Source organism: Leptinotarsa decemlineata, unplaced genomic scaffold (assembly GCF_025532065.1).
Source record: "Leptinotarsa decemlineata unplaced genomic scaffold, Ldec_3_MD MMD2_tig00001393_RagTag_RagTag, whole genome shotgun sequence".
In the NCBI taxonomy this organism is placed as follows: Eukaryota; Metazoa; Arthropoda; class Insecta; order Coleoptera; family Chrysomelidae; genus Leptinotarsa; species Leptinotarsa decemlineata.
The window spans coordinates 10841018-10853177 of record NW_027412562.1 but is presented as its reverse complement, the minus strand read 5'-3'; the positions used below and the strand labels follow the sequence as shown (position 1 = coordinate 10853177).

Sequence of the window (12160 nt, the reverse complement as noted above, 5' to 3'; positions counted from 1 at the left end):
AAGTTATCGGTATAAACCTCTGAAGAAGCTAGCCACTCGCTCCAGCAAAACGTCAGAAAGAAATTGAAAAATCGACCCGAATAATATAGTTTAAAAAACTAAAAAATACGCTTTTAGAGAACATCGAACTAAAAAGTTACAAGTATTTTTTTAATAAGCTTAAAACAATTACGATCGAAAAATACTAGTATTATTGTGAAAAAAGCGTGGGCGCTAGATATACAAAAATATTTCACAAAGCGCCCACGTTTTTTTATTAATATTTATATTTATTTTCAACTTTTAAGTTTATGTTCTTCGAAAGCGTGTTTTTTATTTTTTATTTTTACTATATTTATTTATTTTGAACAACCTATTAAGGAAGTTTCGTACACCGCCATCTGCCTGCGAATAAATCAAGAAACATCAAGAAGGTTGCGTACAGCGCCATCTGCCCGCGAATAGATCAAGCAATAATGCCGATAATTCTGGGAAAACAGATCTCGAGCTTGAAAGTTACAAACAAATACAGGTGAAGCTAATATAAAGCGTGTAAAAATAATGACACTGGGATTTGGTATTTTGCAAATATCTCAAAAAATATTTGACATTTTTCAAATTTGAAAAAAGATTCAAAGAGAAAAGAAAATTTACCAAATTCATTCATAGTTTCTAAGATTTTTCTTCTCAAGGAACAATACATGGTTATTTTTAAAAGTGATTAATTAACATTGATTACAAGTGTCACAGAAAAATTGTTTGATTAAAAATACGTTTAAAGAACGATTTTGATAAATTCATAATTTGCATAAAAAATTGTTTCCAAAAGAAATTTCCAAATTATCTCATAAAAAAGTATTTGTTTATGATAATAAACAAGTAAAACAGATAAAGAATTTGAAAATTCATTTTCATATAGCTTCTGAACCTATATGAAAGAAGAATTTTCAACCTTCAGTGAGTTTTACAAATTTTGACACAGCTTTTTTTTGTGAAGTTTCGTCTTCTTTTCCAATATTCTTTCAAATTTGAAAAATGTCAAATAGGTTTTGAGATATTTTTAAAAAAGCAACCTCCTTTTTTTGGTTAATTTTTTTATAACTTTTGCAATTTTTACAAGCCGCACTTGAATTTTTTCAAAAATCATCTACACGCTATTCCATGTGGGCGGAGAAAAAAGTTTTAGCTAAAAGGTACTTGTGAACTAAATTATAATGTACAATCCAATAGACAAATAATTAACTTCCTAGATGATGAAAGAACAAGAAGCTAAGACGTTTGTTTGAAGGCGATTGACAATGTTTCATGATGAATTCCATCATGAGTTATCATCAAGAGTTACTAGAATGGAAATTTCTGATTGATATAAATCCGATCAGGGAGTTAAGGTAATGATAATATGTGTAGGATGTTGATAACTGTAGTAAAAAAAAAAGAATTCATATAGATCATTGAAAATATAAGAGCCTTACATCATCAACAAGTTTATTCGGCATTAAAAGCACACAGGTTAGCGAGTTCCAAAAATAAATGAAAATATATTGGTAATATTGAAAGTTTATTATTGTGAAATTTTTGGTATAACATTAGATCCGCTATAAAACCGCTAGATCACATGTAGAATAAAATACATGGTGTTCCATTTTTGAATGATCATGAAATTTTTTTTAACGATATTGAATGGCACTCACTCATAATCACAATAAAGATTTTGATGAAATTATTATATCACTAGGATACACTTCAACTCATTTTACCCTGAATTTGAGGAATTTTGAATAGATCAGCATTTTGACATAACTACTGAACCACTCCATTTGATCCGAAATATTTCAAGTACCTACTTTACTGACAAAATTTTAATATAGGAAACAATATGTGATATTCCATTCATCTCATTTCTACCAGATACCCTGCATTTCGGAATATAATTTGATAAAGTTCGATGCATTGATATTCAAAATTTTTAATTGTTTAATGGACTCTCGAAGTGACACATATTATATATTTTCATCTTAGCTCAAACTCAGATGAATATTTTTCCAGGCAAAAACAGAAAGTTACTGTTCTGGAGTTTGAATTTGACTCGTTGCCATCTGGCAAATTGACTTATTTGTATGGTTTGACAGGTTCATCCCACTTTCACAAGTACCGTGTCTGTTGGGGCATGATTTAGTTCGCTCATAAGTGGTTTCTATGCACTTTGGGTTTCTTGTAGACTACAACATAGTGCAGATTTCAGAAATGACAAAACTTGAGGGTTCATAAACTCTGACGAAAAACACATGGAAGTCCTATTTTAATACTGAAGGCGACAACCAGAGATTGAGATGAGAGAAAAAACGTATCATTTGAATTGTGTTGATGTTTGTGAAATAAGAATGCCGTGAAGAAACACGGAATAAAGTCGAACTGAAACATTTTGAATTCAAAATAGGTAAAAATATAACCTACTTAAATATATAATGTATCGAATGATTAATTTCATATAATTATATATTATAATCAAATAATAGTTTATTAGGTTGATTTTTCTATGGCTATTGAAAAAAGTGTCAATTAATAATAATAATATATATTTATTGATTTCTTTAGGACATCCTAATATACATGCATTATTTAAAAAATATATAAATAAATGAAATATAAATAACAAAAATGATGATATAATAGAAGTAAAAAAAAGGAACACATTTTTCAATGATTCCAGAATGGTTTCAACATGAGGATATACATAACAAATTTATTACCAAACAGAAACTAGAAAATCGGGGATGAGATTTTATATAGTCATGAGTTTTTTTTTTAATTGGAAAACATTTATTGAATCTTTCAAAGAAAGTGGGAGTTTATTATGCGATGGTTTCTTGTAAGGTAAGTAAGAAACGCATAACACACACCTTCGAACCCGTCACAGATGATAGTCCGGTCATTATACAATATTGAATTAACGAAAATTGCGACAGAGCTAAATTTTGGTGAAGACCTTTATTTTACCATAAAAAATGAAAATTTGGAAGTCTCAATCTGTCCCATGAGCGCTTCAAAAGTTATTCGGGGTCAAAGGTCAAAATTTCAGGTTTTTTGGGTTTTTCTCGAAAACCGTGAGTTTTATCAGAAAAATACCTCAGACTAAACTTGTAGATCTCTACAAAAATGATATCAATGATTTTTTCTGTCAGTATCACCGTTCCTGAGATATCGCAATTGTAAAGGTCACGTTCTATGTAGTATGCCCACATTAGCCACGTCTATACACATTCAGGTACTTACGCAAGTAAAAATGCCTGTTTGTGTCTCTTTTATGTATATACTCTATATTATATTCAGAAAATATACATTCAAAGGACTGTCAGTCCTTTACAGACATTGATTCTCCACCTCAGACAATTATTACGAAAGGAATTCGATTTCTTCTTGCTATTTATGGAGCTCCAAAAAAAGTAGATTGCATTGATGAGTACAGATATTTAACCTTTGTCAAAAATTTCCGAAACAAAAAGCAAGTACAACTATCTTGTCATGGCATGGCATGAAGACCGAGGTTAGAAATTAATAAATAATATTCTGGAACCAATTAAAACTTGGCTCCCCCTGCCCCTGAAAAACTCCTAAACACAATTTTTTCCAATTACAAGAAAGGTTGTAGTGCCAAATGAGTATGTAGAAAAATAGGGTTACAGTGTTCACCTGCGTGTACCAATTGCCAAGGTCACTCTTGTTCAAGTTAAATTGAGTACAACAGATGATTCATGTGCTGCTGATGAAGAGACAACTGATACATCATTATTTGAACAATTTATGAACATCCGGCAAGAAGAGGAAGAGGAAGAAGAGGAAGGAGACGAAGAAGAAATCGCAGAAGACATGATTGTTGAAATTAACTATGACGAGTTTGAATCAGATTGAAAGAAATCAAACTGACAATTACACTCCATAAACATTATCAACCCGAATAATCTTCAAGCAATCAAATAAGTATTGTTACTGAAAATTACGTAATAACGATTCGTGGAATAGGCCTACTGGGGAAACCACGTTAAAAAAACGCGCCAAGTACACTACCTCACAGGTGGTGTGGAAACGTGTGCATATTACATAGATTGCAATTGCGATATATCAGGAACGGTGATACTTACAGATAAAATTATAAAGACCATTTTTGTTGAGAATTTTGGGATCTACAAGTTTGGTATTTTTTTGATAAAACTTGCGGTTTTCGAGAAAAACTCAAAAAACCTGAAATTTTGACTTTTGACCCCGTATAACTTTGAAGCGCTCATGGGATAGATTTGGACTTTCAAATTTTCATTTTTTATGGTGATGGTCTTCACCAAAATTTAGCTCTGTCGCAATTGTTGTTATTTCATTACTGCTTTGAGGTCTAAATTGACCGGACTATGATCACATTCATAACAATACAGTTGTACTTGTGATCAAACACCAGACAACGCTGTTTCGACCCACTAAGGTCTCATTAGTGGTACTAGGTTGAACTATTCCGGAACAGAGAGGGGTGAGTTTTTAAGGGTAAAAATAGTTTATCTCGATTCCCGGCAAAACTACAAGTCCTATGGAAAAAAGTTGAAAGGCAAAGTTGTAAGTAATACAAAGATCTACAACTTTTGTTTTCACAACTTCTTCACATAACCTCAAAATTTATGTGAAAAATTCAAATAACTAAGTTTTTGGTTTTATATTTTTATGTTTTACAAAATAATTATTTCTCTGCAAAATTTGGCCTAATTTGACAAATTTTCAGCGTCTAATAATGAGTTTACGATACTTTTCTTTCCTTTTCCGGCAAATCCAGATGTTGTATCGCAACTGGAAAGACAATACAGACATGCAAGAATGTTTTTGAAGGATTCATGTTCATTCATGCTAAAATTTTCCGTAGGTCACTCAGGTATATAAATTATTTCGAAACAGCAATAAATAGGCATCTACAAATATCATTTCAAGAACATTCTACAACCTTCTCAAAATATTGCAGATGTCTTATTAAATATTAACTTTATAAACTTATTTGTTTGTTAATTACAGTACTATATTTCAATCTGCAATTTTTTCGTTTATCAATGTAACATGGAATCTCATGTTTTTTGAGTAAATAAAGTGTGAATTTCAATAAACAGCTCAAAATTGTACATGAAGGTTAAAAAAAATTCGAATTCGAGTTTTTTCGATTTTTTGCATTTTCTGAGAAAAGCTGATATTTTGACGCGTGAATTTTCGATTGAAAATTAGGTTGCTATTTTGATAGCATGTAATTTGAAAAAATGAATATTTCAAATAAAATAAATTACAGTGTATTTGGTACATAAAAAGGTAAGTTTTCTCCAAATTTCGTTATTTTGATTTTTCACATAAATTTTGAAGTTATATTGAAAAATTGTTAATACAAAAGTTGTAGATATTTTTGTCACCTACAGCTTTGCTATTCAACTTTTTTCCATAGGACTTGTAGTGTTGCCGGAAATCGGAGATAAACCATTTTCCATCCTTAATAACTCACCCCCTCTCACTTCCGAAACTCAGATGTATAGTGGTGGTGTGTGTTTAGATATTAGTATTTTCTCTCGATAAACATTTATATCAAAATGATCTGACAAAAAATCTTTTTGAAAATGAATACACCAAGAAAATTACCTTCATCGTATTGAATATATAGAGCAAACAGTGTCTGTATCATTACAAAGTATAAATCAATATCTACTCTTTTACAATGGTTCATTGATTGGTTAATAAAGAATTGATGAATGAGGGCAACTGGACTCCAGTGGGCGGATAATTAGAAGAACCGAGTATGAATGATTTATAGAAACGATGTGACTTGTTGCGAACCCTTTGGCAGAAAAAAATGTACTCGCTTTTGAATAATGCATGGTGGAATTACGCAGATGTTTTTGCCTTTCATATTCGATCATAATATAATTGTGCATTTAAATTGATTATTTCTAAAGCTAATTGACTTGACGTCAATAGTATCTTTTACACCATTGAGAATTGTTGAGAAAAAAAAAACTAATCAATAGAGTTTATTCTATGATTTTCACTATAAGGGTTTTACAAAAACCACGACACGAGTTTCGCTATACAATAGCTTCTTCAAGCATAACTAAGAGTTACTTCTAAATTACAACCTTATATACTATAACCTAGTACCTATTGGTCTACCTAAGTAATAAATCTACCTGAAAAAATATACCTGAAAAGTCAGGTATCAATACATTTTTCGAAAGTCTACCTGTAAATATACCTTACTATTATTACCTGCGTATGAACAGATTCAATAATGGCGAATTATTCAAGTCAGTTTGATCGTTCATAAGATGGTGAGAGTTTTTGAATTTGTTTATTTCCATACTCTCCAACAGGTTAAGTTTCAAACTTTTCTTCTGGAAATGGAGGGATTCGTATTCATGGTTGAACTCATGTCCCTCTGAGATTAAATGACTGGTATATGTGGAATTTACTTTTCCGTTCTGAAAACTATATTTGTGTTCCTTTATGCGGGTTTTGAACGTTCTTCCAGTTTGACCTATATAAAACATCGGACATGACCCACACGATAATTTATACACTCCTGATTTTTCTGAAACTGAACTTTTATCTTTGTTATTTTTAATGTGCATGCTCAAGTTGTTGTTGTTGGTTTTGAAAGCAGTATTTACACCTTTGCTGTGCAGAAAATCTGAAATATTTGTAGTGGATTGGCCTGAGTAGGTTAAGGTTCTATAACTTTTATCCTCTTCTCTTTGAATTGGGTAAACTTCTTTTAAAGCTACACTGTATAACTTCTTTGATAATAAAGAATGTATCAGACCACTATCATAATCATTGTTGACGGCTATTTGCTTTATTATACTCAGTTCTTTATTGAAATTCGCTTCTGACAAGGGTACATTTATCAGTATGTGGATCATACTGTTGAAAGCTGCTACCTAATGCTGATATGGGTGAGTGGACGAATTATGAATGATAATATCTGTATGTGCCGGTTTACGATAAATTGAAAAATCATGTTTGTTGTTAACTTTTGCTATTGTCAAATTCAGAAAATGTATAGATTCGTCCTGTTCCATCTCCACTGTGAATGTGATAGATGGGTGAAGAGAATTTATGAACTTCAAAAAGTTTGTCAACTGTCTGTTCGTTTCCGTGAAACATACCAGAATATCATCCACATATCTATACCAATACAGGAAACTTCTTACCAGTAGGTTACTGTATATTCTTTTCTCCAAATCGTCCATGAAAATCTCTGCCAGAATAGGACTAAGTGGGTTCCCCCACATGAGACCTTTGCAAGATGAGTAAAACTTGTCATTGAATTGTGTGTGACAAACATACCGTAAGCAAGTCTAATATTTCATTTTTCACTACCGGATTGATAGAGTTTTTGTCCAATAGATTCTCCACCAAAGTAATCGTTTCATTCGGAGGGATACTGGGAAACATATTCTTTACATCGAATGAAATCAATTTGGCATCATCCGGGAGAGTAATATCTTGAATTTCATTGATCAAATGGTATGAATTCTTCAAACTGAATTTTGATTTGAAATTGGTGTGGTGTGGTTTTCAAGTAATTATTCTTCATGAGATTTTCTCTGAAGAGTGTCGATTTTACGAAAGTTATATTCGGTATACTTTCAGATGCCTCACAATCAAAAGTTGCTGTCATCTAATTTTTTTCAAACCTTATAGAGTTTTCAAGAGTGATAAACTGAATTCGAGTATTATGTCAAGTCATTCAGGTTAATCCATAAGCTTTTGCAGATAAAAAAAATATTTCTGAAAATATCAATAGTGTAAGTTTTGTATGAAATTTCCTTGCATATATAGTTCATTGCATCTATAGACAGTAGGTAATCATGGAGCAAAATTTCGAATATCAACAAATTGAAAATTCTAGAGAGCTTAGCATTGCAAAAGAATGTTGTACCACTTCTTGATTTATAATAATGATAATAATAATAAAAAGCTTATTTTTATTTAACCTGAGCTATTGTGATAACTAAAACTTACCAATTGTGATGAGCAATATTTTTGTATTTCTATTATGGTTTCATTCCTCAGTTTCACATCTGCCGCTAATTCGACTAAAGATACCTGAAAGAAAAATGTTAGAATAAATAATTTTATCATGATAAAAATCAATAAAAAATGAGTGTAGCGTACATGGATGAATATTCAAAATCAGTGTTTTACTTTGTTAAAAAAAATGGGTTCTCTTTGTTTCTTTAGTATGATAGATGAGATTCTTAGAGAAAACAGAGCATGAGCCATACTCTTCGGAACTGACTCCTTCAAAGATAGATAGTATCCATCTTCTTGATATCATAAATACATATATAATTCGAAAGTTTGAAGCAATTAACCGAAAAATTAGTCAGCTTTGGTGACAGCCCCAGTTCAGGAAATAAGATATAAGTAGGGTTGCCACCAGTACTTCATTCCACAAGAATTTGATTTCTCTTGGGATGAAAAAAATTGTATCTTGATCAAATTTGAAAAAAAAAATCGATTGTCTACTACGTACTGAAATCATAAGCCATTATACTCAAACATATTTGAGACCAGGAAAACCAGAAAAATTCTACTCCTTTGTGTTTCCTAATATTGAGGAAACACATAGGATGTCACATTGGTTCTTCCTAACTCGAAATCTTCAGGAGCTTCTTCAGCTAGGACCTCTGAATTATTCTCATTTCCTATTGATTTTACACGATGCAATGTGCAATAATTAGTTATCAAGACACTTCATTTCCTGTTTATGTCTGGTACACCAAATAACTGGAATATTGATTTCTTATTGACTGATATTAAACTGTAGTCTACACAATGTTGGGTTTTTTCTAGTTGATTTGATTTATTTTTCAAAGAAAAGATTATGTTTGGCTGTTCAAATGTTTTGTCATATAGTTTATTACATCGTTGCTATTTTTAATAGCTACTTTATTTAACTACTTATTTGCTACTTTATTTAACCTGTACCTACCTACCAACCTACCGTCCGAATATTCTTCTACTTATGTACGAAGGTACCCCTTTAGTGGTGTAGATTCGGACATTTGACAGCTTTTACTAAAATGCATTTCATTCAGAAATAATGTCTCTATACATTTTTATCATGAAGCTTAATATATGTATTTTGTTATAATAACCAATTTCTCTTCGATATCAGAATTTAATTTTTATGATGCACTGTTTGGAACCTTTGGTGTAGTAATTAAGATCTAACTAATCTTAATGTTCATTGAGATTAGTTAGACAAGTTAACAAAAACAGGCAGTAGAAATAAATAAACACAATAATATTATGAATAACGATGACGGACCTATACCAAAGAACATACTATATAGCTTGTTAAAATAAAATAAAATAATGTTGTTATGTTTACTGATTACTACATAAGGACACATTGCAAAAATAAATTTGGATAGGCAATATTGTGAAATTAATTTTTACATAGCTGAAAATTGTTTTATATAGCTCGCATCAGTTTCTAGTTTCAATCTTCCTCTTTGAAGATGATCACTTGGTGATCATCTTCGATCGAAACACGTGTCGAGGTGTTAAAAATAACGATTTGGTATTGGAAAAAAACTCCAGTAATATTCATCAGAATTTAAAAAAAAACAAAGTCTAAAAAGTGTAGGAATGATGTCAATCTTCCCCTATGGATCATTTTCATGAAAAAATTGCTTTATAGCGGAATTATCTACTGCACAAAAGTAGATTTTGATGATCAATCCAAAAATTTACACAATCACCGTAAGGTCTCCATTGGGATCTTCTGATCACAAAGTCATGTCAGTGTTGAGTGAATTACCGATGAATGTTGGGGAACAATCTAAGCAACGCAAAATTTGGCATTACAGATCAGCTGAATGGGAGGATCTTTAATTTCCCCTGGCTAGATATTTGTTTCAGCTCTAAAGATCCATCAACTTGTGCTTCTGGAGTCACGGAGGTTATTCTATCTATGGATGCATATATTACTTTCTCAATTAAACGACCTTCTAACGGCAAATCTTGGTTCAACAAAAATTTCGAGCAAGCTGTCGCCTCCAAAAATGTCGCCCACCGGCAGTGACGCAAAAATCCCAGTCCCGAAAACTGAACCAGCACACGACACGACAGCACACTTGCCACGTCATTCTATCTGGATTCCAGGACATCGGCTCGGAATGCACATCTTCATCGGCAGCTAGAGGTTGCATATCTTAATTAGGATCTAGAAGTTATTTCGAATTGGGTGAAAGTAACCACGTTCAATTAATTCAATGCCACAAAAACCCAAGCATCGATTTTTCCAAGAAGATAAATGTCTCCGAACCGGATATAATAATGTCAGCTCGTACAGTACCGCTTTCTGCTTCGATAAGTTTGTTGGGGGTTAAAATGGACACCAATATGTTTCGGCACTATCATGTCGCTGGAATTGCAAAGGCTGCTTCTCGAAAGCTTGGAACACTGTTCCGAACCAGAAAACTGTACGTACCTCAGCAACTTTTGATACTTCATAAAGCTCGTATCAGACCTATGGAATATTGTTCTCATCCATGGAGCTCTGCCCCCAAACATACCCTGAAATTGCTGGATTTCATCCAGAAAAGAGCCATTCGCCTGATTGGAGACGCGAACATCACCTGCAACCGTGATAGCCTATAACATCGAAGAAAGGTTGGAGATTTGTCTCTCTTCTATAGATACTTTCACGGGAAGTGTTCAAATGACTTGGCACAATTGATTCCACCAAGAGCGGTACATATCAGAAAAACTCGACGGACTGTGGCTGCTCATCGTTTTGATATTCAACTCAGTACACCTCGAACTTCACTGTTTAAGAACTATTTCATCTGGAGAACTACGTTTATGTGGAATAAACTTTCTGAGAACGATTTTCCAAATGAATTCAATCACATTCAAATCTAATGTGAATCGCTACTTTCGCACAGGCAGCGCCTTCAATCTGGCGAATGGCGCAAATGGCGAAATGAAAAAAAGTAAGCGTCTCTAAATCTGATAAAAAAACCTGACTTATTCACAATAATGCAACTCTAGATTGTGAAGATGCTCTTCAATTGTTTAACCCTGATCATAGTTCATATTTTGATATATATTGCGAAAAGGATAAAACATATGTTTTTGAACATTTTAATAAAAAAATAATAATTTCACTTATTTTAACACCATATATTTTCAGTTTCCTACCTTCAATAATCAATTTAATTTAATTGCAAAAAAGGTGTCAACCCTAAATATGATGTTATAAACATGAACCTCTACTACAATGTATCATAGAAAAAATTGTTGAATGATACACAAAAACTGAAACTCAGATTTATATGTGGTCAAAAGAAAATAAATATCAAGGCAAGAACATTAACTCAGATGTCCACCGAGTTTTGCAACATCGTCACATTTCTAGGTACCAAAAATACTGACTGAACTGAAGAGTCGGCAATTTCTTCCACGTCCCACGTACTCCCGGAACACTATAAATAAATATATCAAACGCCGTTTTGTCCCACTCTCCTCGAAAACAAACATTAATAAATTCTCTGCTGATCAAGTAACATGATACGCGGATGATAAAATATAGGATCGCATTAATTGAATTATTCGAAGGTGGCTGTGAGAGCGACAAGACTCTTGGAAAACAAAAGGCAGAGAAGGTGGCTGGTGAACGGTATGACAGATGAGAGTGTGTTGCATGTTTGAATCCCTACAGGGCGTCCTACCCGCTGGGTCCGCTTGGCATTTATCTGTGTCTTCTTCACAAACGCCCAACTCGCTCATATTTCATATCGGTTCTTCTTCATTTTTCTTTGTTTTTGATATATTATTTGGGTGATTATATTCAGGTTCATCGTGTAGGTGATTAGTCATAGTGTCAAATTGATGCTGAATTGATTTTAAGTTTTCGTCAGGAGGAGAATTCAAATTATTTATTTTACGACTATAAATAATCATCTTTCCTACTTACTGATCCTTATACCAACCAGAAAGAACGAGACCAATTCAAAGACCTGATGAGCCCTAAACTGCCTTTTCATGTAACTGTCAGATTTTTATTACACATGTGCAATTCTTCCATGCTTTTTGGTTTTCAGCAAAAGATTATGCAGCTCACAATAAAAGTTTTCTGCTTCTAGGCGTCATCTTT

At 32.5% G+C, this 12160-nt stretch overlaps 1 protein-coding gene across 1 annotated transcript in view; it reads right to left on the bottom strand.

Annotated features, from left to right (window-relative positions):
• Window positions 1-12160, bottom strand: part of Reck (Reversion-inducing-cysteine-rich protein with kazal motifs) — a 198619-nt gene that overhangs the window by 71135 nt on the left and 115324 nt on the right. Inside the window, exon 3 of the mRNA XM_074175981.1 lies at window positions 8014-8097. Coding sequence (XP_074032082.1) covers window positions 8014-8097 — 84 coding nt within the window. The remainder of the gene's footprint in view (window positions 1-8013; window positions 8098-12160) is intronic.